Here is a 23,321-nt window from a genome sequence, read left to right on the forward strand (position 1 = left end):
GCTGTAGCTCTTGCCCCGCCTCGCTCCTCCATCTCTGCTCCTGCTCTGAGCTCCGCTGTAAGTTTTTCTTGGCCCTGGTTTGCGCCTGTTGCGCGCAGGCAGCGGGTGTCGGGCGGCAGCCCCGCGGGGCTCTGCGAGGACTGTGTCTCTCTAGGCCTGCCTGCCGTGGGGACTCTCGGAAGCCCCCTGGCCTCTGCTGGGTTACCGGGCCTCGCAGGTGAGCCCCTTTGGCTGCGACGCGACGAGTGGCTAGGTTCGCTTTTCCAAACCCCCCCCCTTTTGGCCTGCGCAAAAGAGAGTCCTAGAGGAAGGAGCTGGTTATTGCCGTCGGGAAAGGAGGAAGCCTGCCCCGCCGCTGGCCGGGTTCACGGGTGCGGGAGGCTGCAGCTACGCAAGTGGGGTGCGCTTGCAGGGACCTCGCCTCTGCTGGTGCTGTGTCTTGCCCAAAAGACTGCTCTGCCAAAGCCTGCTGCTCTCAGAAGCCGGGCTCAGGATGCCTGAAAAGTGGGCTTAGAAATTTAAAAGCAAACCAGAGGACAATTTTTCAAGCAAAAGTATAATCAAGCATCTTTTTATGAAATGCTTCTTATCTTTTAGAACTTGTATCATTTTCCAGTTTGGCCAAGACAGACAGACAGCTCGTGGGGCTGGGTGCAGTAAAGCGAGGCTTTTCGGTTTTTTGGACTTTCTATCCAGTAGACCCCAGAATAGGGGGAATATTCTTTTTATACCCCAGGATATTTGCTGAAGAAGTCATTATATGAAATTCTAACTCTGTCCAAGGCAGGAACATGATGGGAAAATTTCAGCCAAGAAACAAAGCTTAGGGAGTGAGGTGTGTGTGATTTTGGTGTTCAAGAGTAAGCCTAGGAGCAGTTCCATGCTGGCTGCAGAAATCTGAGAAACAGTTTTAGATCTGGATCTATTTGCCACTGATTGAATGTTTGTTAATCTTTTTGAAAGAAGAGTCCAATTATGCTGTCTCTTGTTGCCATGCTATTTTTGTAGTAGTTAATCACAGCTATATTTGGGCCTATTTTCCTGGTAGGTGACACCTTTTATTAGCTGTGATCAAATCACATATATCTTTGCATATAATACCATTTGATTATGCAGTATGTGATACTTGTTTTGCAGACTTAGTTGCAAAATTCTATAAGAACTGCAGGACCATAACTATTTTGACTTTTCAAGGTATTTGGTTGAGCTTTCTTCTGTAGAACCTATAGAGTTTCTTTACTGGGAATATCTAACTGGAAAAGGGCTAGTGAAAGAAGTGACTAATACATATGCAGAAAATAATGGACATTCTATCCTGATAACAAAACAGCATTCTACATGCTGAAGGATACAGGGGAGAGGTAAGACCAAAAGGGCTTTGAAGTAGACTAGCATTATTTGAATGTAGCTACTGTAGAAAAGAATTCCGTGCTGATCCTTCATTGGAAATTTGGCTCACATTCATACGTGGTAGGCCTGAAAAGTAGGGAACTTTTTCAGTGAATTTTTAGAATAATAAATAATAAAATCTTAAGAGAGAAAAAAGAGAGGCGTCAGATGGAATATTTTACACAGAAGTCAATTACTCTGTCTCCAGTTTAACAAACTAACTTTCAAAAAATACAAGCTGGTGATTTCTGAGACTATAGTCAGATCTCTGGCATTTTTTTCAAATGGGCTTCCAGCTTAATAGCATGTATTCAATATGGATCCTTTATAGTTTTAAACTCTTCCCATAAGATTCAAAAAGACATTAAATCTATTTTTTTATCACATGGAAACTACTTTTGGCTTTCCTTGTTGGATAGTCTTAGTGTTATTTCATGTTTTTACTTCTTGAGTTGTAGTACAGATACAACAAGGTAACTGAGTTCCAGGAATGTCCTGTGCTTGATAACTAGGTCCTCTTCCTCTGGAATGTGGCCCATGTACCAGTTCTGTTCCTTCTTTGGATGCTTTGAGAAGAGGATAAAGATTATGTGTGGTCTTGGACTCTGATTCAATTACTTGCTTTGCATAGTTCTGAAATTCACACTCCTTAAAAAATGCAATAGCCTCTCTCTGAGCATCGTAGTCCAAGTCTGCTTGTTTTTCCTGCTGTTTTCTTGCCTGCTTTTCAGCCTAGCGAAGAAAAGGGAATAGCAAAGGTTGGTATTTCCTTCACAGCATAACCATCCATTAAAACATACAGAGGATAAGCTTACAGGAGATCTGAGGTGATGTGAATCCGTTTATACCTGTCAAAATCTTTCTTCTTTTCAAAATTAATTGAATACTGTAGTGAATCTCAACATTAACTGCTGCTCTGTGGTGGCCTATCCAGAAGTTACATGATGGCAGCAGTAATTCACAGTAACAGAGGATAGGGTGTGGTTTGTTATTGTAAACCAGCTTGAACCTGCACAACACTTCAGGGGGAAAGGCTTTGTATTAGTGGCTTCCCAGCAGGGATCATAGAATCACAGAATGGTTGAGGTTGGAGGGGACCTCTGGAGATCATCCTCATCCATCCCCAGAAGGATTTTAGTAGTGAGGTCCTGAGCAGAAAGGAAGCTCATGTGCAGAAAAGGGATGTGAATCCCAGAATGGGGTCTCAAAGTCGTATTTGGAAAGTATTGATCTTTCTGCCGTCGGCACTTTCAGGTAATCTTCTTTGACCAACATGGTCAGAGAGAGTCTCAAAGAGAATGCTGTTCCCCTGCTCTGAAAGGGGGCTGGTCCCCAACACCAGCAGCTGCGGTCGTACAGGTCATACAAACGGGCAAAAAAGCAACATCAAAAAGCTCCCCTTCTCTCTTTCTGTCTGCCAGGATCTAGTCCTGCTGGTTTAGATGCATACTTTTTTCTAAAGGGGCTGAGAGAGTACAGTGCTTCTATTTACCATTTGCTGGACCTGAATTTTCTGGACTTCCATATTTTCATCACGACGTCTTTGTTTCTTGGCTTTTTCCATTTCCAGGTAGATACGATCTGTTTCCATTAAGTCATAAAGTTCTTTTTTACCCTCTGCTTTTTTCTCTTTCTCCCTTTCCATTTTCATCTTCATCTATATTTTACAAAATACACAAAGTTAACCAAGTAGCTAGCCAGCTAAGTTGGAAGTCACGTCTTTCAGCAAAACCACCCCTGTTTCAGAGCTGTGATGAGCATGGTCAGTGTAGTTGGCCAGTGTCCAAGCCCAGGGTTTTCAGCAGAGCTGGTACATATGCACCTAGTGTGGCAGGAGAGGGACAGAGGACCCCAGGAAAGATGGCAGATAACCTGATGAAGCATGCTGAGAGACAGTGCTAAGTATGGAAAATGTTCACACAATTTACCAATGATTATAGAGCCTTCCACCTCTAAGCTCTGGAGGGAGTATCATCACACATACAGCTTGCACATTTCTGAAGAAGTTATTCCTGAACCTCTATATGGTAAATGTAAGAGGTGACTGTTAAGTGAGAACTTGAACATGTGTCTTTCTCCATGAAAACTAAAAAGAAGATACTAAAAACTCTTGTATCTCTTAAAGATATTCAGAAGTTTGGCTGTATTGTAGTGTATTCTTACCCTCCTTCTCCCAGTTTCTTACCACAGTGGCTCTGTGTTCAGCAATAGATTCAATGTCGGCCTTTCTTTTTTCTTCTTTGTCTTTGCGTTCTTTTTCTTGTTCAGCTTCTTTTTTTGCAATATCTCTAGCAACACGACCATCTTCCATCTTAAATGCCTCACTCATCTGTGCAGCTAGGCGGTTAACAATGGTGTCCTGGTGTTCCTGCATTAGCCTGTAGGGGAACATTAACTATCATAATATTACCATGGTACCCACCTGGTCTACTGATTTTTTTCTGCTACCAAAACAAGTAATGCTGCTTCCATTCTTTCCTCCTCTTGTTGCACAGGTCTACTCACCCAACTGTTTGACCTCCTTGCATTCCTCCTTTTCTATTCTTTAAAAATACCCAATTTGGCAAATAATTGTTACCTGTTTTTGTCACGCTAGCTTTTTGTTGCAATAATAAGCTAGATCACTCAGGGAGGAGTCCACTTAGCATCTCACCATCAGGAAGAACTACTGGGAGTATTTGATGAGAAGAGGTAAGAGAAGAAAGCTATTTTGTTAGCTCAGTGATATCTTTATGCTGTATTCTCACTGTTAAATAGATAAACCGTATTTCCTTACTAATACCCCAATGTAATTAATACAGGTGCCTAGTTAAGAAGTCAGATACATTTTTTTTTCTTCATCTGCCTCAGTGAAATATAGCTCATGCTCCAAAACTGCTTTCAGTCATGATCTTAATTGTTTTCAGTTGCTGAGGAGGTGGAGCTTTTGCAGGCCTTATGGAAAATCACTACTCACAACACACTGGTGTGCAGCTTTGCACTTCTGCAACTCTTTGTTTTGAAGAATTGATAGATTCCCCTCACCCCAGCTTTTATTATTGAAGTTGAGAAAGAAATCCCCTTTTCTCCTTAATTCTCTACTTTAGCTATTAGCAGAATTTATTTGCAAAATAACTGCAGTTTTTATTATGTCATCAGTCTGAAAGAATTATGACTAAAGTATATTTTTAAATTGTTATCTAGCTTTGTACCTACCTTTGCATTTCAGCTTCTTTTTCTTTTCTCAGCTTGTCAATAATTTGCTTTGCTTTAAAATGAGCTCTAATCCGATCATCATCTTCCTCTTGTTTTTGTTCCTCTGCTGCTTTGATTATTTTTTGGTCAGCTACATGTTTCTGCATAGATAAAGTGGTTCTGACATATTTATAACAACAGATGAAGTTTAGGAAATCTCGGCCTTGGGTATCAACTTAAAGAACTATTCCCTATTCTATCTCTTCATCTTTCTTTTTAAGAAAGAAGAGAAGGGATTCTCAGTACCTCCACTTACTTCTGCTTCCCTGTTCAAGCATGCATGAAGGGGAGATAGTCTGAGGAAAGAGAAGGGGGATGGAGCACTGAACACAGCCACTTTTCCAACATGTTATATGAAAACACTGATAGGCAGAGGGATAAATGAAGTATGGGCACTGAGGAACACACCCTGTTCAAACATGAGAGGAATGGTAGATGCAGAGTGAGGACACCAAGGAGTGCTCTTTCACCCAGCAGAAAAATGGGGTGTAGTACCACAATGCTACTACACAGTGTTGTGACGATTATTCCTCACTTCCATTCACTCACAAGTTGAGAGGAATGGGAATATGCAGTCCCCACCAACACACACAACTGTGTTGCTCCTGGCCCACCTCATCCAAACCTTCCCCAGTCTAAGAGCTCGATCCCATTACTATCTGAAGAGGGCTGTTCTAGAGTTTCATGTGAAAAATACCATCTTTCACATACTAGTCAAAACCGTTGTGAGGCATTGCTGCTTCACCTGTGGCAAGGTACCTTTGAAGGTAAAGAGGGCAGCAAGTCTGATCAATTTCCTAACCAGGAAAGCAGTCAGCAAGCCTCCGGTTGCTCTCAGGCCTCCTTATTTAGCTACATCAAAGCAACTTTCACCCCCACAGCCAAAGCAAAACCAGCACCAAACTCTTTGCTTTCCTATTACTTACATGATGCAGCCTCCGGCGTTCAAGCTTTTCCGCCTGCTCCTTCTCCTTTTCTCTCTGAATTTCCAGTTGGTACAACCGAGTCAATCTCTGAATTTCTTCTCCTTCTCTTTTGTCTTCTAGCTTGGCCAGTTCTGCCTGACGCTTGTGCTCCTTTATTCTGAAACAGAGAAAGGAGTTGGAGAAATGGGCTAGGGACTCTGTAAAGCAGGGAAAAGACAAGGATTCTGCATGTCTAGAGGTACCTTAGCACCAAAGAATCTGTACTTTGAAGTGGAGGTGGGTAGACTGTCAGAGGTCAAAAAGAGCATCATCGTTTTGAAAGGTAGCCCCTCATCCTCTGGCCAGAAATTAGTTACGCATCATGCACAATCAGATTGCAGTCGACTGGTAACACGTTACTTTTTATCTGAGTGACCCATCAACACCACTCTATTCATGACATTCTAGCCTGTCTGCAGTAGTCTGAGCAACGAGGATTTCCCCAGTGAGTCCCATGATACCTGTGTTTTTCCTCATGCACATGCAGGCCACAGCTTAAACTGGTAGTATTGTGTAGTAAGTTCTGTGTACTAAGTGTATACATTGGACCTGGAATATGTGGGACTGGACTTTGAGCCCTTCCTCTCCATGCAGGAATTTGATTTCATCTGTCAGAGTTCTTGGGCCAGTCCTGTAAACACCACTGGGGAGCCCTCTATGAGGTTTCTGGAAGAGCTGGGAGAAGGAATGGAGATAGCAGAGATGCATTCTCTTGGCATCAGGTTATGGCCAAATGGAAAATCTGGTTTAACCTTTTACTTTTCTGGAAACAAAACTGAGTTAATATGAATTTTCAATAACTATTTCTGAATAGTGAGCTGACAACAAATTGACACTGCCTGCTAGAGGCCATTTTACATGCAGCCTGTTGGCAACCACAAGACACTGCATATCACAGCTTTTCCCTTTTGTGCAAGATCTTTTTTAGAACTCTAGAACTTTCTTCTAAAACATTGCATTTGTGGTGCAAACAATTAATAGGTTTCTCTAAAAGCTTTATAGAACATATTTAGAGAAGAGAGTTTAAATAAAGAAAAAAATAGAATTGCTATTGATGAAATATTACTTACTGTTCCAGCTGAGCTCTGCTAAGTGCCTTTTGTTTCATATAATGTTCATGTGCCTTCTCCTGTTCTCTGAGAATAGCTTTTTTACGTTCATGTTCCAATTCTTCTTCCTTCTTTTTATTAACATCTTGCTTTAACTTTTTAAATTCAACTTGAGCATCTCTTTCTTTAAGGACCTCAGTAAGTAGAAGTGCACTCTACAAGAGAACAATTTAAATAATTTACATGTTCAGAAGTGTCTAAAGAAAATCAGTAAAATTTAAAATTAAAAATAGTAAGTTGTCAACAGACATGTAACCCTTTCACTCTTTCAGTCTTATAGTATTGATAGGTGCTTGCTTGATCGATAGCCTCTTTCCGTCTTGCTGCTTGGAATTGTGCTTCTTCCAAATCAATTAACCTTCTCTCTTCCTCTTCCCTTTCTGCACATAGTTTTTTGGCTTTAAGTTTCCTTTGTGCCAGGCCCTACAACGCAGATATGTATATATATATATATTTTTTTTTGCAGAGCATGCTTTAAAACTGTAGATAAATATATAAAAGTCTGAAGATGATATACTAAATTACTTTTTTATTTCTGAATTTTAGGTTTAATTCAACAATTAAACTATTTAAAAGGAATTTAGTTAAAGTACTTAGTAAAAAGCAAAATTTAAACAAAGCAAGTACAGCTAGAGTATTGCTATGAGTGTTTTTTTGCATGTATGAAGATGACTGCCCCAGTTTATCCTGTACTTACCATAATGGTATTGGGCCAGTCCTTTACAGCTGCCTTGGAGCGTAAGTGCATTTCTTTCCGTTCTTTCCTCTCAGCAAGGATACATGCTGCTTCTCTAGTTGTACTGCCAAGATTGCCCTGAATCCTTTCCCATTCGGCTTTTGGCAATACAATAACCTGATGAAGATCTACATCATTTGGAAGAAAATATCCATCTAGAATATTATTTTCTGCCAAACCATTTAATGCTATGCATAGGGAAGAAAAGATATTGAGGTTACTTGATATCAGAAAATCCTAAATTTAAATCTGTATCAAGATGTTCCTGCACAGTAAGATACTAAGTTATAAGAGTTACTTTCCCTATCCCAGTACCCTAGACCTAAGACAGAGCATCTACATCTGCACAGTAAGCTTGGTTGGGTAGGTACTTGGGCTGCACCACACCGTTGTCTGGGTGAATTAATTATTTGCACGTCCCCTTAACTGTTTGTAGGTATGTATATATGTAGCTTGTGATAGCTAACACTTTTGAGACAGTATTTGGGTGTAATTCTGAGGATAGGAGGGAGCAGGGAGTATTCCCAAAAGGGAAAAGGGGATATTGGTGAAGCTATTCTGCTGAGGGTGGAGGGAGTCAGCCAGAGGGGACAGCAGTATGGCCACAGGCTGTGCCTTACCACCCTTGTCCTGGGCTCTTCGTATTTATTAGAATATGGGTGGTGCACACGTGTATGTGTGAGTGTAGGTTTTCTAGGTGATTGTTAAGTTTTGCAAAATACCCTTCAAATTGATCATCAGTACTTTCAAATGAAATTGAATTTTGATCAAAAAAAGAGATTCTTTTAGAAATTCATGTTCATCTGATTTTCAGAAGATTAACTTATCTAAAACATTAGGAAGCTTCACTTGCAGTGGTACTTATGCTGAAATCAAAATCTGGCTGAAGATCTAGTTATTAATCTATTTGTCTTATTTGGTGACTAGGCCCGATCTTCTGCCTCTTCCCAGATAAAGGCAGCCTTGCCAAAAGTTACCTGGCAGCGACTAATACACAGTTACATTATGTAGATTCTGAATCACCAGAAACCTCCTTGTTTTCTAGCTTCCAGGTTTTTTATGATAGTGCAATTCCACTGCGTTCAGGTTAGTTCTTTCTAGTTAAATTTCAGGCAGGAGCAGGCATGACAGTTCTTGCCTGCAGCGGGGGAGCCGGAGGGAGGTGGCGGGGGAGAGCCCAGCCAGGTGTTATTGCCCGGGTTGTGTTTGGGGTCCCCCTTGCTGCCGCTCCTAGCTGAGCCACCCTGCACACGGCCACGGGGCGCCCGAAGGGCCCGGGCACCTCGTGTGCCGCTCCCGCGCGGTGCTCCGGTGCTGCACGGGCCCTTTCGCGCCGCCACCCGCCGCCGCGAGAGGCGGCCCCACTCACGGGCCAGCTCCCGCCGCCCGCCCCCCCCCCCCCCCCCCGGGACGGCCCCACTCACGGGCCAGCTCCCGCCGCCCCCCACCCCCACCCCCACCCGGGACGGCCCCACTCACGGGCCAGCTCCCGCCGCCCGCCCCCTCCCCCCCGGGGCGGCCCCACTCACGGGCCAGCTCCCGCCGCCCGCCCCCCCCCCCCCCGGGGCGGCCCCACTCACGGGCCAGCTCCCGCCGCCCCCCACCCCCACCCCCACCCGGGACGGCCCCACTCACGGGCCAGCTCCCGCCGCCCGCCCCCCCCCCCCCCGGGACGGCCCCACTCACGGGCCAGCTCCCGCCGCCCGCCCCGGGGCGGCCCCACTCACGGGCCAGCTCCCGCCGCCCGCGCGGGCGCTCGGGCTGAGCCGCCGCCATAGCCCCAAGCCGCGGCGCTGTGTGTACGCGCCGTTGCCGGGCAACCGGGCGGCGCGGGGTCACGTGACGGGCCGGCCGCGAGGCGGTGGCGCTTGCACGAAGGGAAGCCGGAAGCGAAGGGCCGTTGAGGTGGGTCGGCCCGGAGCGCGCACCCCGCCCGGCCCGGCCCGGCCCTCTCTGCCGGCGGTGCTGTCCGCTTCGCCTGGCTTTTCGGTCCGTGGCGGCCGCCCGGCCCAGCCCCTCCGTCGTCCCCCGCGGGGGGCCGCTTTGCTTTTCCCCTCCAGGTTGGGCTGTCGGGCTCGCGGTGGTCGCGTTGCTGCCCCGCGCTCGGGGGCGGCGGGTGCGCCCGGCCCGGCCCGGCCCGGCCCGGCCCGTGCTCTCCGGCGCGGCCTGCGGGCGTGGGCAGCGCCCGAGGGTGGAGGGAGGGCCGTGCTCGGGGCTGCGGCAGCAGATGTGCTTGAGGAGAATGGCGTTAAATACCGGAGGAAGGCGCGGGGGGCTTCTGCCCCAAGGGGTTTCCACAGTCCGGAGATTTTTTTCCTCCGCGATGCAGCAATGGCAGTGTTTGTTGTTGATTGCTTGATTCAGTGTGTCCCATATTTATAAATAATTTGGCTTCAGCTGCTCAGTACTGTTTGCCTCTCTTTGGATGCAGAAAACTTTAAGCTGTTTGACAGAATCCCAGTTCTGTTGCACTGGCAAATGATTACGGAGAAACTGAAAATCGTTGATCAAACTAATAATGTATGAGGAAGGGAAGATTGATTCTGCATCAGTAAATATTAATAACTACACAGTGTGCATCTAGATACATCTAGATTGTCTGTTTTAAATACAGTAAATGGGGCTAGAGTTAAAACTTTGACCTTTACTTTTTTTTTTTTTTTTTAGCTTCAGCACAACTTTTTCCTACAGCTATAGTAGCTATAAATAGTTTACTGTGTTTAGATTTTGTCTTAACTCCTTATTTCCTTGCAGAGTTATTTTTCTCCTGAGTACAAGATCAGGATAGGAATTCAGTACTTTTGCTTATATAAATATTTCTTTTTTTTTGTATGTGTTTTGAAAACTCTTCTGACAGCTATGAAATTTCTGTTGGTTTTTGATTTTGACCATACGATCATAGATGAAAACAGTGATACCTGGATTGTGAAATGTGCTCCTGGGAAAAAGCTTCCTAATGAATTAAGAAACTCCTATCGACCAGGACACTGGACTGAATATATGGGTAAAGTCTTTGCCTACTTGGGAGACAATGGCATCAAAGAAGATGAGATGAGAAGAACTATGACAACAATTCCATTCACTGCGGGGATGGTAGATCTTCTAGGCTTTATTGGCAAGAACAAAGAGTTCTTTGACTGCATAATTATTTCAGATTCTAATACAGTATTTATTGACTGGATTTTAAAAGCTGCTGACTTTCATAAGGTGTTTGATGAAGTGTTTACAAACCCTGCAGCGTTTACTAGTACTGACTATCTTACTGTACAGAATTTCCACACTCACTATTGTGCAAGGTGCCCTAAAAACCTTTGTAAAAGGAAAGTATTAAAAGAATTTCTAGATAAACAATTGGAGCAAGGAGTAAGTTATACACAAATTGTGTATATAGGTGATGGTGGGAATGATCTATGCCCAGTAACTTTTTTGAAGAAGGATGATATTGCTATGCCTAGGAAGGGATATACTTTAGAGAAGAAGATCTCTCAGCTCTCTCAAAATCTCAGTCCTGTAGAATGTTCTGTTCTGGTCTGGTCAACTGGTGGAGAAATAATGTCTTACTTGAAACTGCTTCTTAAGGAATAATTCAAATGATAAAAGGAAATAAATATTGTTATATTTTATCTTCCTATAACTGCATGCACATAAAACCACTAAATTGTAAAGTTGACATGATATTATCTGGACCTGTGGGTTTTTTTAAAATACAATATGAAAGTGTTTATCTTCAATTTTGACAATACAGGGGAAATGATGTTAAAATGACTTTCTAACATACTACGTATTCCAATAAAATGGAGAAGAATGGTTGCAAGGAGAATTGAACATAATCCTTTTTTTTAATTATTATTTTCTAAGCCTTTATCAACTGCATAACTGACTTCTGTTCACATGCATACAGAAGACATAGGATTAGTGCACAAAAGAATGAAGTTCTTGTAAAATGTTAGGTGCTGGGAATAAGGTTCTGGGCTTTGTATACTTTTTTTAAATCAGGATACTTAATGTGTAAATTATTTAGTGTGCTTGTAATTTTGTTTGATTTGAAGGTGCATTTATATTTTAATATACTAAATATTTTACCAAACAGAATTACTTTTTAATGTTTTATATTAAAGTCAATAAAAGCTACCATCACTGACAAAAGGAGAATGCATGATTTGCTTAATATATTCTGCTGGCCTTTGTGTCCTCAGGTCTTGGAGATAGTGAACACAAATGTGGGTGGCAGCTTCAGAAAATCTTTGGATAACACCTTAATTTACTTTCTCAGTCTGACCTCTTCTATTCTTGAGAACGGTAAGAATTTTGCTTTTCTGTCTGAAGAAAAGTAATTCTCCTGACTGTCACCGTAACGGTGTGCTGTTGCACTCTGTGCAGAGCTGGAGCTAGTCTTTCCTGTAGACATCTGGGAGTCAGCAAGGTGTTTTGTTTCTTCCTGCTGGGTTTCTGTGGTAATGTGCAGGCCCACAGAATGCGGGATTTGTATGCATTTTTACACTACTTTCACCTCTTCATTGTTATGAATATAAGAGTATAATCTTCTCTCACAGGATAGGAGGGAACATCTCTGCCCATTTGAAGTTTTTAATGGATTTTTTTTTCTGTTTTTAAAGGAATCATTTGTGAATGGGGACTGTTTGCTTTACCACTTGCACTGATTTTGGTAATGCATATAGAGATGCTAAAAATGTCTCATTAAAGTTAAATAATGTATTTTCATGCCAAATTTTTGCCTTTTTATAGTCCCACAAAATGTCCAAAATGATGATGTAGTCTCTTATTGATTTGATGTGTTTTAGGTTTATTGCCTTAATAGCTGAGAAATTAGTCCAACTTTTCTAGCGCTCATACTTACAGGTGCCTGAGATGGAGCTGCCTGTAACAGCTGTAACTGTCTTGCTCTGCATTTTCAGTGCGGTTTTTTTTTTTTTTTTTTTTTTTTTTTTTGGGGGGGGGGACGGTTTTCATCATTTGCCTTTGATGTTGTCAGTACCTTCTTTGACTTAGCTGAATATTTTTAGGGGTGATTTCTCTTGATTTGAAATTGATGATATATGAATGAAGATTTCCTTTAAAAATTTACTTGTAAAGGTTCAGTTTCAGCCCTATTTTAACTTATTATAGAGGGTTGCTTGGATAGTCTGTTGTCTATTAGTCTCAATATCTTGAGACTAATATAGTTGAGTTTTGGGGTACATTGATTTAAAAATGGATATTTGATAGTGATCTGAGGTCTTTACAATAGAGCTCCTACTCTCTTGTCCTCTACAAGTGCCCAAAGACAGCATGTGAAGAATTTATTAAGTCTCTAGTTGTGACAGTTTTAAGTTTATTTGCATGCCATAAAAAAGAGTGGTAATGGCAATCACATAGTATGCCATTTTGTATTGTGTGGGTGGTTTTTTTTTATTTTTTTTAAAAATCTGCTTCATTCCAGATGTGCTGCTTAATGTTCCAGATACTGTGCTGTTCTCTTTTGTCCTTTTCAGAGCTTAATTGTGGGGCAAATTGCTTTCAATTTATCGACAAATCTTGGGCTACTGCTTGCTTGAAAACAAGCAAACAGGAAAAAAGCTACTATATGAATAATAATTCAGCATTTTCTTCCACTTAGATTAGTTTAAGTAATACTCTTTTACCATTAAAAACCCTACACAATAGTTTGGTGAATTACTAAATCATTAAGTAAGAAACTATCTTCCTTCTCTTTTCTCTCAGAGAGAGCAGTTTTTTATGTTTTGAACTGAGTAGTTCTGAATAGTACTGAAGCAGGAGATGAGACTAGATTAAATAAACTATTTGAAAGACTAGCAGTTCAGGATTACTTTTCTAAAATTTCTGCAAATTTGCAAATTGCCAAGCTTTTCACATTTGGGTATGAGGAATAGGAGATGAGTACCTCCAACTTGCAGCCTTAAACTGGTAAGGCAGCCAAAAGAGAAAGGAAGGCAGAGCAGATCCTTGAAGGGACATGTATTTTGTACCCTTCCTGACCACCAACCTTGTCAGGGGTTTAAGATAACATGCTGTCTGGGATGGAGATGGTCGAAGGACTGAGGAAGCATGATGACTTAGGTAAAGATATTATGAAAATAAATGCGTCCTGGAAGGAAGTGTGTGTGTGTGAAATTTTCAATACAGTAACAGAGCAGAGTGTGTCAGCTGTGACAGAGAGAACTTACTCTTAATACTGTACTCTGACCTTACATGCTGGTAGGCTAGTGAAGAGCTGGGAGAAACTTCTGCCTGTCCATAGGAAGATGATGAAATGGAAAGTGGAAAACAGCAGCAGCAAAACAAAGTTGTTGGCATGGGGATGCATAAACAGATTCAGGGCCATAGAAGGGAATGCTCCGGAGGAGGCAGGGGGGAAGAGAGCGAGGGTAATGTAGCTGTGGGACAGCCCCTTGTCAGAGGCAGCAGGCTGGCCTACTGCTAATTTCTGGATTGCACCACAAAACTATTGAGCGTTCTTGAAAAACAGAAGGCAAAGGTGTGTGAAGGATTTGTTGTCTTTATTTGAAGCAGTCTGTTGAGGTCTTAGGCAACTACATAAAGGAGAAGAGAAGGTTTGCCTCCTGTTCATGTATATGATCTTTTAAAAATTTTGATGTTTTTAGAGCTCATAATTCTTTCTATTGGGTATTGCTGTCACTTAGCGAATAGTAACAGGTAACCACCTCATTTTGGTAAGGGAAACTGTTCCCAGACCTTTCAGCCCCAGGAGCACTGTGGCAGGGCAGGTGAATCTGGCTGAAATGCGGAGAGCTGGCTGATGCGAAGGATCTAAAACCTGCTGCTGGTGAAGGACCGAGCCCAGGCCCTTAGGAGAGAGCAGAGCCCCTTTAACCCCAGAGTACACTGTATTGCAAGCACATTTAGAGGTCTCCGTTACAGAAAATGTTTTGTCAGCAGAGAAGAAAGACTCCTGAAGCTGCACACCTCATTTTCAGCAGTGGTAGCTGTCATATGAATTTCTTTGTGAGTAATTTGCTTGTACTTGCAGTCTGTCAGTGCAGTCTGTGGCAGTCATTTGAGCCTTGCCAGCTCAGATGTCTGAAGTGGCTGTTGCTGTCCCCTCTCAAAGCCTGTCACTGGGTAGCGGGGAGGGGATCCCTCCGGGGAAGCCCTGGACCCTGCTGCCCTTTCTGCTGCCCTTGGCAGTGCCTGGAGCAGGAGCGGGGCGGCCGCGGGCCCCTTCTCTCCCGGCGCCCGAAGCCGCTCCAGGTCGCGCAGGTGGCTGTGGAAGCCGCTCTTGCTTTGTTGCTTGGCCCGGTCCCACCGGGCTGGTGACGCTCCCCAAGCATCTGCCGCTGTCCCCAGAGGGGCCGCCGCCGCGCTAAGCCCTTTGCCCGCGGGCCGGGGAGCTGCAGGCCGCCGCCGCCGCGCCTGAGGCGAGAGGATCGCGCCGCCGGGGCTCGCCGCGCCGCCGGGGCTCGCCGCGCCCGGTGACCTTGAGCGGGGGCCCCGGCGGGCGGCGCCGCCGGGCGCCCGCGGGCAGCGGCTCCGCCGAAGATGGTCAAGGGGCCGCCGGGGCGGGGCGGGGCGCGGCGGGGGCCCGGCGCGGCCCGGCAGCTGCCCCGCTCCCGGGGGAGGGCGCGGACAAAGCCGCTAACGGAGCGCGGCGGGAGCGCGCGCGGCGGTGCTCGGCGGGCGGGAGAGCTGTCGCCCGGCGGCGCGGGGCCGAGAGCGGCGGGGCGGTTTTCGCTGGCGGGCGGCGAGCGCTGTGTGGGAGCGAGGAGCGCCTGCTTTTGTGGGGCGCCGGCAGTGATGGCACTGGCTGGGCAGGAGGACTACGTCTACGTTTACAACGATTTTTCTCACCCGGGGGGTATGCTGGAGGCGTTCCGAACGTTTTACCTGGACGGCTTGTTTACCGACATTACTCTTCAGTGCGCTTCTGGGGTCATCTTCCACTGTCACCGAGCTGTGTTAGCAGCCTGTAGCAATTATTTTAAAGCGATGTTCACGGCCGACATGAAAGAGAAGTCTAAAAAGCAGATCAGACTCCCCGGGCTCAGCCACATCATACTGGAAGCGCTGGTGAATTATGCCTACACAGCACAGATCCACATAACAAAGAGAAACGTTCAGAGCCTGCTGCAGGCTGCGGACCTCCTCCAGTTCGTGTCGGTGAAGACAGCCTGCGAGCAGTTCCTGCTTAGGCACCTAGACACAGACAACTGCATAGGGATGCACTCCTTCGCCGAATACCACCATTGCTCCGAGCTGGAGAAGGAGGCACGGCGGCTGTTGCTGTGGCAGTTTGAGGATGTGTGGAGGCAGGAAGAATTTCTGGACATCAGCAAGGAGAAGCTCTTCTTTATTCTTTCCAGAGAGAACCTCAATGTTTGGCAAGAGAAGACAGCCATCGAAGCTGTCGTTAAGTGGGTTGCACACAACGTAGAAGAGAGAATTGAATACATCTATGAGCTACTTAGCTGTGTCAAAATTGACTTAGATAGCATGTACTTAAGGTCAGCTTTAAGCCTGCAAAAAAAGTGTCGACTAAATGATAATAAGATCAGGTCACTCGTATACAATGCACTAAATCCAAACCCCAAAGGCATTTCCAAAAGACCAACGGCAGCCATGTATGTGATTGGAGGCTATTACTGGCATCCCTTATCAGAAGTGCATGTTTGGGATCCTTTAACCAATGCCTGGGTCCAGGGAACGGACATGCCAGATCACACCAGAGAGAGCTACGGGGTCACTAACTTGGGCCCCAACATTTATGTGACAGGAGGTTATAGAACTGAGAGCATCGAAGCCCTCGACACCGTGTGGATTTATAACAGCGAACGAGACGAGTGGACAGAAGGCTGCCCCATGCTTGATGCAAGATACTATCACTGTGCAGTTTCTTTGGGTGGATGCATCTATGCATTGGGTGGCTACAGAAAGGGAGCTCCGGTGCAAGAAGCCGAGTTCTACGATCCTTTAAAAAAGAAATGGGTTCCTATTGCAAACATGATCAAAGGTACGTAAGCATTCATACAGCTGCTGCTTCCAATGTCTGTCCTTTGCTGGATGCCACTTATAAATGCCACAGGTGTGTTCCAAGTGTGATCCAAGTTCTACTGAAGTCAATAGGAATCTTCCTGTTAATTTTGGTGGGCTTTTGGGTCAGGTCCTCACTAGCCAAACTACTGCAAAGAGCCAGACCCTGTGCTCGGGGCTGGGAGCTGTGTCACAGATGCTGGTGGTCACATCTGAGTAGTATTCTCCGTTTAATTTTGTCCCCTTCCAGAAGTAAAATCTCTGTACAGGTTAGAAAGGAAAAAGAAAAACCTCTGTAATTGATGCCCATTCAGTAGACCTTCAAAGACCACGCTCCAATGAAGAGATTGGATTATTTAATATGGTATAGAATCTAATGACTTAAGTTCCTAATAGAAGGTAAAATTATTTGCTTGAAGCAGGATAATCTGACAGAAACTTCAGTTCAAATTAATAAGGTTTTCAGGGCAGTTATTTACAGATGTGCTTTCTTCATTTAAAGCTTTTCGTAAGTAATTTTCTCATATCTCAGTGTATGATCTGTTCAGGAGCCTAAGTTTTATCTTTAGTGTGAAAATAATGAAAAGTACCCATGTGTAGTTTTAAGCAGCCAAATTAGTGAATTACCACCAACGTACAAATTTGGATCACAGCCCTGTTGAAGTGTATTATTTCATTATAAAATTTAGAAACAATTGTACATTTTATCATATAATTTGTATAACATAATTATTGATAATTAGTTACAAAATATTTTATTAAACTATACTGCAACTTGATACTTTCATATATGAATGAGATTTGTGAGGTGTCTATAATAGGAAAACACTTTTACTCATGTATCAGTTTCTTCAATATTCATATATTTTTCACAAACTCTGCTATTACTCTAATTTAAAAACTAGAAATGCTACACTAATACTCTGAGCACGATTATGCGTTCTGTGCTTGTATTTTGCTGTGTTTCATGTGTGAAGCTTTTTCTCGGAAGCTTAAAAAAATACAGTAGTTTCTTCCTATTTTTTGTCTATTTTACTTTGCAAACCCCTTCTTTAGTTTTCTTTCATTTTCCTGGAGATAAGCATTAACATAGCTCCATTCTGTTTGTGTCCTTGTTTGTACAATAGCACGATTAATTATATGATGGGAAAGGCTAGAACTATCACAAAAGATACTCTGAGACACTGAATAATCTCACTTCTCATTGACTTTTCTCTTGCCAAATAAGGGATGACTTTAAAAGCTTTATTTAATTTGGTAAAATACTGAAAGTAATTCCCTATTCTAAAACATATGTGACTAATAATGTGTGAAATTGTATGGGGCCATATTGTATGCAAGTTAATACATTTTTATTTAATTTCTTCTGATTTATACTGATAAGGTATCTTGACAGTTGTTTAACTGTGTATTCATTTACATGCTTGAAAGCGTCATTTCACCCTAAAATATTAACTAGCAAGTCATTTGAAATGGGATTATTGGTGGAAGAGACAGAGAGTACTTTGGGAGCCTGAAGGTGTGTTGTGACCTTAATGCTGTGTACAGGAGTTGGAAACGCCACCGCCTGTGTCCTGCATGAAATCATCTATGTAACCGGAGGTCACTACGGGTACAGAGGAAGCTGCACCTATGATAAAATCCAGAGATACCATTCAGGTAGCAATGAGTGGAGTATAGTTGCCACAAGTCCGCATCCAGGTAAACACTGATTTCTCTCATGAATGTACAGCTTGATTTTTTTTGCTGCTAGCTTGGAATCTTTAAGCCCTCTTACAGCATTTCTGACATTCTTCTGTTAAAAGGAGCAATGCTTGTAGGGGCAGAAAGGTCCAAAATTGATGTTTGACCCTGTGGGATCATCCCTATTTCCAAGCTTTGAGAAGGGGAAGGGAAGAACTCTCCTCAAACATCTATTCTATAGAAACTACTGTATAAGTATTGTCTTAAGGAAACGCTGCATTCTATTCAATAACATACTAGAGTAATTTTTCATAAAATCTGTCTATTCATAGGCATCTGGCAAAGATCTTTTATATGGATTTTAATAGAGTTTTCTCTACTTTCTGCATTTCATAACAATAAGTTTTTAAGGAGGTTCTCACTAAACACTGGTGATCATGTATATGCCTTCTATAGTGCCTTGGTCTCACTTAGACCCAGTGTAGCAGAAGTTCTGAGACCTCTCGTAAACTCGGTGAAGAAACTCAGCTGACCTCAGTGGGCATTTAAACCAAGACCCCATTTTTTTGCATGTAGCTGCAGTTCTATAAACTGCATAGCATTTCTTGTTTAAGTTACCATTATCATTCTGAGTTGAACTATATTCCTTTCTTCCTGAAGAATATGGATTGTGTTCAATTACATTACAAAACAAGATCTATTTCGTGGGTGGACAGACCACAATCACAGACTGCTATGACCCAGAGCAGAACGAATGGAAGCAGATGGCTCACATGATGGAGAGAAGGATGGAGTGTGGCGCAGTGGTTTTGAATGGATGCATCTATGTAACAGGAGGATATTCCTATTCAAAAGGGACATACCTACAGAGTACTGAGAAATATAACCCTGAACTTAATAAATGGGAAGCAGTAGGTAATCTCCCCAGTCCTATGCGTTCACATGGCTGTGTCTGTGTGTATAATGTCTAAACAGAATTAATTTTTATATTGCTGTCACAAAAAACAGGAGATACAGTATTCATAGTAGTACCAATTACCTCATCAGTGAGATGTCTAACAGAATCCCTTAGGTCATATTCATTAAAGGTTATGTATAACTTGTCTTTATTTTAAATGATTTATAGATAATTCACAGATTCATATTCGTATCGATGCAATGATTCCTAGGTTCATGGATTCAAAGATAAATTCAGTAACAATATTTCCATATATTTTCAGCCCAAACTTTCTCTGTCATAAAAGTTTTTGAATGATTCTCTTGCAATGCTTGGTGTAGCTATATAGGAACGACTGTGGAAACTGGAATTTGTTTTCATTAATACATGAGTGGAACTATAGTTTGGTGCTAAGGTGAGTAAAACGAAACAAAATACACCGCATTTCTGTAGGCTAGTGAGCTTAAGATGAAATCTCTAATACTCAGACGATAGCTATGGAAATTGGTCATTGTCACAAGATAAGCATGTGGTACGTATACAGCAATATCACTTTGAGGACTGGGTTACCACATCTGAAAATATTGGACAGTTATCCTCTATATTTAGTTATTCCTCAAAATCTGTGTTAAAATGCTGAAATGAGAAGAGTACGTGGCAGAAGAAATGACACATGGTAGCCCAGCAGCACAAAGAGAAAGCATGCGTTAGTTTTCCAAAGGCAGAGCAACGTTCTGCAGTATGAGACCATTTGAGAAATGTCATTCTCATACTGAAAGAGCCTTTGAGGAATGAAAAAGAAGTCTTCCCATTGCTTTGCACTGGGCTCTTGGCTGATTCACAGGTATTGTTGACTCTTTTCCTGGAAAAGCCTTTCTTTGATAGCAATTTTTGCAGTCATACTTAAGACGTGTCTTCATGTAGTGGAAGAAGCAAAGGAGACAGACTGGAGTATTCCCCAAATCTTTCCTGAGATACAAACATCTGTGTTTATTTTATTTAATACTATTCTCCCCCCCACACACACACACAAAGTGCTAAATTGTGACTTGGAACAAAGGCAGCAACTGAAGAAACTTGTCAGAACATTATGCGTGTAGCAATTTAACGCTAATTGGTCCACTGGAGTTAGCGTTTCTTTCAAAACATGGTATGAGAGCTTCAAATTCTGTCTAGAGAACAACTTGATGTAGGCAGAAAGATCATCATTTTGTCAGCTCTTTACATGTAGCATGCCAGTGTCAGTGCTGGCAGAAAGCAGAATCCATGTGTCATGTTCAAATACAGAGTATTTGCCTCTGCCAACACCAGTCTTTCTACCAGCCTGTCTTGCATACTGTCATGTGCCAGGTAGTAGCACACATGCATTTGGTTGACTATGAATCATTATTTCTTAGGATTTGTTGCATCCTCATACCTTGTATAGATACTGTAATATGTGGCTTGTTATTATTAGCCTGGTTCCCTATGCAGTAAGATCCAGCTGTGTTGTCTTTCTGTGCACGTGTCAGCTCCCCTCTAAGTTTTGAATTTCATCTGTTTGCAGCAGTGTTTCAGAGAGGTGTAGATCTTAAGAAATTTTTCAGGTTTTATGGAAACTGGTAGCAGGATAGAGAGGAGAGGGAGACTGAAATTAGTGTCGTGTGAACATCAAGCAGAGCTGGGATTGCTGCAGTGCTGCAGAGAGGAAAGAAGGATAAGGTAGAAAATATATCTGTAGGCTGTACGTGTTCCCTGCCTTGTGGAGTGACTGCTGAGATGTCATGAGGATGGGTTTATACAGCCATGTAAATGAAGACACTGTTATGTCACACAGTTACCTGCTCTATGAAGATGTAGTTTCAGCCTGTAAAAACAAAGAAACTTAATTCCTTAATTGCAAGAATGTTCCTCCCTGCTCCTGTAGATCTAGTATCCTACGGTGGGAAGCACCTGCTGATTAGTTCCCTGTGGAGCTGTCAGAGACCTAGCGCTGTAGTTCAGAGAAATACTTGCCCGAACAGGCAAATGGGTTGCATGGAATCTAAAAAATACCCAAATCTTCCTGGTTACTTAGGAGGTAGCTTTGGGGAGCAGGTTAAGTACCTATTGCCCCCTTCTCTTGATCCTGCTGCTGTACTGGGACAGAACAGCTGTTTGGGAGGCCACACTCAGAACAGTGTCGCAGAAGTCATCCAAATAAAGAAGTAACATGTGGGAGCAGAGAGGCTGTTTTAACCCAGATCAGTTCCACCATCCAGCTTGTAAAATGACACCAGAAATAGCTGTCAGACATTGGTATGAGAGAGAGGGAGGGCCAACACAGGGCTGGGATAGGGAGCTGTGGAAACTTTTTACACCAGCACTGCCACTAAAAATGAAAAATTTTACCTTATTGGATTTGTCAGGTATGTTTTAGGAGCTTTCCAAGCTGGTAAGCCCCAAGCTTATAGTATTTCTTTCACTTAATTGTAAACATTTTTATTATCTTTGTTCTTTCACATTTTATACTGTTTCTCACTTGCATTTGACTTCTGGAATGAGGTTGCACTCAACTCTGCATGTTGATGTGAAATTCTATGGTGTGTATATATAGTTCTTGTTTTAATGTCTTTGTGCCTCACCTTAATGTGTCAGAAGCTCAAGTGTGCATGGGTTCAGAGTTTTGCTTAGTTAACAGGTCCACTGAGAGCTATGTAAGGATCAAAGGGAATTTGTTTAAAGACTCTAATATGTAGAGAGGTTGGAGGAGCTGAACTTGAGGCTGCTTGAAATGTGTGGGCCAGGCAGCTAGCAAAAAAAAAAAAAAAAAAAAAAAAAAGTTGGTGCTCTCCACAGCAGAGAGTTTCTAGTATCCAATGGAGAAGTAAAAGGCTACATTGCAATACCATGAAGCTAATCTATGTATTGAACATATCTGCAGTGAACTCAAAGGACATGCTTCATTCTTCAGTGCAAAAATGTATCGATGCAGCAGCTTCATGTTTAAAGAAAACATAGGACCATGGGAACAGCTGCTGTTGGCTTGACCTAAGGCTTGTTTAGCCCAGTGTCCTGTCTCTGGCTGTAGTAGGTAGGTAGAAGAATAAAAGAACAAGGCAAGCACTGTCGTAACCTCCCGGCTTCTGCTCATCTGTTGTCAGAGACTTTCTAGATTTAGATATGTATCTGATTAAAGACAGCAGCAGCGTTTTGGGCTGAGCAGAGGCCTGGGAGAGCAGAGTTCGGTTTCTTGCTCTAGTCACTGTGTTGGCAAGTGCTTTGCTTTTCCCAGCATCAACCGTCCTGTGAAGCAAAAAAAAGCCTTTAATTCTCAGATGCTGGGAGGATGTGTGCTGATCATGCATATACTGAAGTCAGTCAGAATTCTGTCTATGGCTTCAGTAGAAATCAAGTTTTTTTAAGAAATTTTTGAATGCTTTAGAATGAATGGGATGTAAAAGTTCAGAGAGTTACTGTTACACTTTAACTGGTGCTACTTTTTACAATAACATATAATGTCCTTTTAAATCAATGCATGTTTTTAACACATCACAAGCAGGTGTGTAGCAATCAGACTGTTGAGCACGGCCAATAATATGAATTTGATGAAATGAATTGAGTGTTTAGGCTCCCATTAAATAACTTGTGCATCCTACTTCAGGTAGAATGTTCAGGATATTTTTTAGCCATTCACGTGATACATGTTTAATATTAAGAGTTGTGTGTGAATACTAAATTGTGTGGCAATTGAGTGCTATTGTATCTGTTTTATGGTAGGAGTTGTTTTACCATTTCATTTGTGAACTAGAAAAAGACTGAACTAATGTAGAAGTTAAAGCAATTGTTAAGGCAGTACTACTATTTAATAATTTATTAAAATAAAATTATAATTTTATTCATGATACCCAGTTTATAGTACTATGATGTCTAAAACACTTTAGTAAATATAAATGTATTTAAATAAATGTTTGCGCTGTTTAATAAATGTAAATATGACCTAAACTAGCATCCATGTACAAATGTTAACTCTTAAACGCCTCTTTTTCTGCTGAGCTGAAAGAGCAGTGCAGACGCCCGCGCCGCCCGGCGGGTGCGGCGTGGCGGCGGCGATCTCCCCTCTCCGCGCGCGCGAGGCCCGGGCAGACGCGGCTCCTCCCGGGGGGCTCTCGGCACTCGGGATCTTCCGCGCGAAGGGTGAGCGCTGCTCGCGCGTTTCCCCGGTTCCCGGGCTTGGTACCCAAAGCTCCTCCCAAAGTCACCGCGGCCGGCGGCGCCCCTGCCGGCGCTGCGCGTCCCCGCGC

The 23,321-nt window shown here is 43.1% G+C and overlaps 3 protein-coding genes across 4 annotated transcripts; 2 read left to right on the forward strand and 1 right to left on the reverse strand.

The window, feature by feature from the left end:
- Window positions 1-1,585: 1,585 nt before the first annotated feature.
- Window positions 1,586-9,207, reverse strand: CFAP210 (cilia and flagella associated protein 210). The gene is made up of 9 exons (XM_062578506.1): window positions 9,161-9,207; window positions 7,395-7,550; window positions 6,947-7,120; window positions 6,659-6,852; window positions 5,550-5,706; window positions 4,585-4,724; window positions 3,575-3,767; window positions 2,882-3,046; window positions 1,586-2,121 (listed from the first exon to the last, which is right to left on the reverse strand). The coding sequence occupies exons 2-9, from the start codon at window positions 7,443-7,445 to the stop codon at window positions 1,822-1,824; spliced, it is 1,374 nt and encodes a 457-aa protein (XP_062434490.1). The 5' UTR covers window positions 7,446-7,550; window positions 9,161-9,207; the 3' UTR covers window positions 1,586-1,821.
- A 5-nt stretch (window positions 9,208-9,212) lies between these two features.
- Window positions 9,213-11,559, forward strand: PHOSPHO2 (phosphatase, orphan 2). Of its 2 annotated transcripts, none has more exons than XM_062578508.1 (2): window positions 9,213-9,338; window positions 10,291-11,559. In XM_062578508.1, the coding sequence occupies exon 2, from the start codon at window positions 10,293-10,295 to the stop codon at window positions 11,016-11,018; it is 726 nt and encodes a 241-aa protein (XP_062434492.1). In that variant the 5' UTR covers window positions 9,213-9,338; window positions 10,291-10,292; the 3' UTR covers window positions 11,019-11,559. The 2 variants fall into 2 exon arrangements, with proteins under 2 accessions (XP_062434492.1, XP_062434491.1); XM_062578507.1 differs by having other exon boundaries at window positions 9,314-9,493.
- Window positions 11,560-15,099: 3,540 nt separating this feature from the next.
- On the forward strand, window positions 15,100-23,205 carry KLHL23 (kelch like family member 23). The gene is made up of 3 exons (XM_062579166.1): window positions 15,100-16,419; window positions 17,988-18,140; window positions 18,783-23,205. Exons 1-3 carry the CDS (start codon window positions 15,207-15,209, stop codon window positions 19,091-19,093), a joined length of 1,677 nt encoding a protein of 558 aa, XP_062435150.1. The 5' UTR covers window positions 15,100-15,206; the 3' UTR covers window positions 19,094-23,205.
- Window positions 23,206-23,321: the final 116 nt, after the last annotated feature.

Source organism: Rhea pennata, chromosome 6 (assembly GCF_028389875.1).
Source record: "Rhea pennata isolate bPtePen1 chromosome 6, bPtePen1.pri, whole genome shotgun sequence".
In the NCBI taxonomy this organism is placed as follows: Eukaryota; Metazoa; Chordata; class Aves; order Rheiformes; family Rheidae; genus Rhea; species Rhea pennata.

Bases quoted from the DNA above. Each gene is read 5' to 3' on its own strand.
- PHOSPHO2 (XM_062578508.1), top strand. From the start codon at position 10,293: ATGAAATTTCTGTTGGTTTTTGATTTTGACCATACGATCATAGATGAA.
- KLHL23 (XM_062579166.1), top strand. From the start codon at position 15,207: ATGGCACTGGCTGGGCAGGAGGACTACGTCTACGTTTACAACGATTTT. The intron at 16,420-17,987 runs GTACGTAAGCAT...TGCTGTGTACAG, and splicing joins TATTGCAAACATGATCAAAG to GAGTTGGAAACGCCACCGCC. The intron at 18,141-18,782 runs GTAAACACTGAT...TTCTTCCTGAAG, and splicing joins TGCCACAAGTCCGCATCCAG to AATATGGATTGTGTTCAATT.
- CFAP210 (XM_062578506.1), bottom strand. From the start codon at position 7,445: ATGCACTTACGCTCCAAGGCAGCTGTAAAGGACTGGCCCAATACCATT. The intron at 5,707-6,658 runs GTAAGTAATATT...TCTCTGTTTCAG, and splicing joins AGCAGAGCTCAGCTGGAACA to AATAAAGGAGCACAAGCGTC. The intron at 3,047-3,574 runs GTAAGAAACTGG...TGTAAAATATAG, and splicing joins CTGAACACAGAGCCACTGTG to ATGAAGATGAAAATGGAAAG.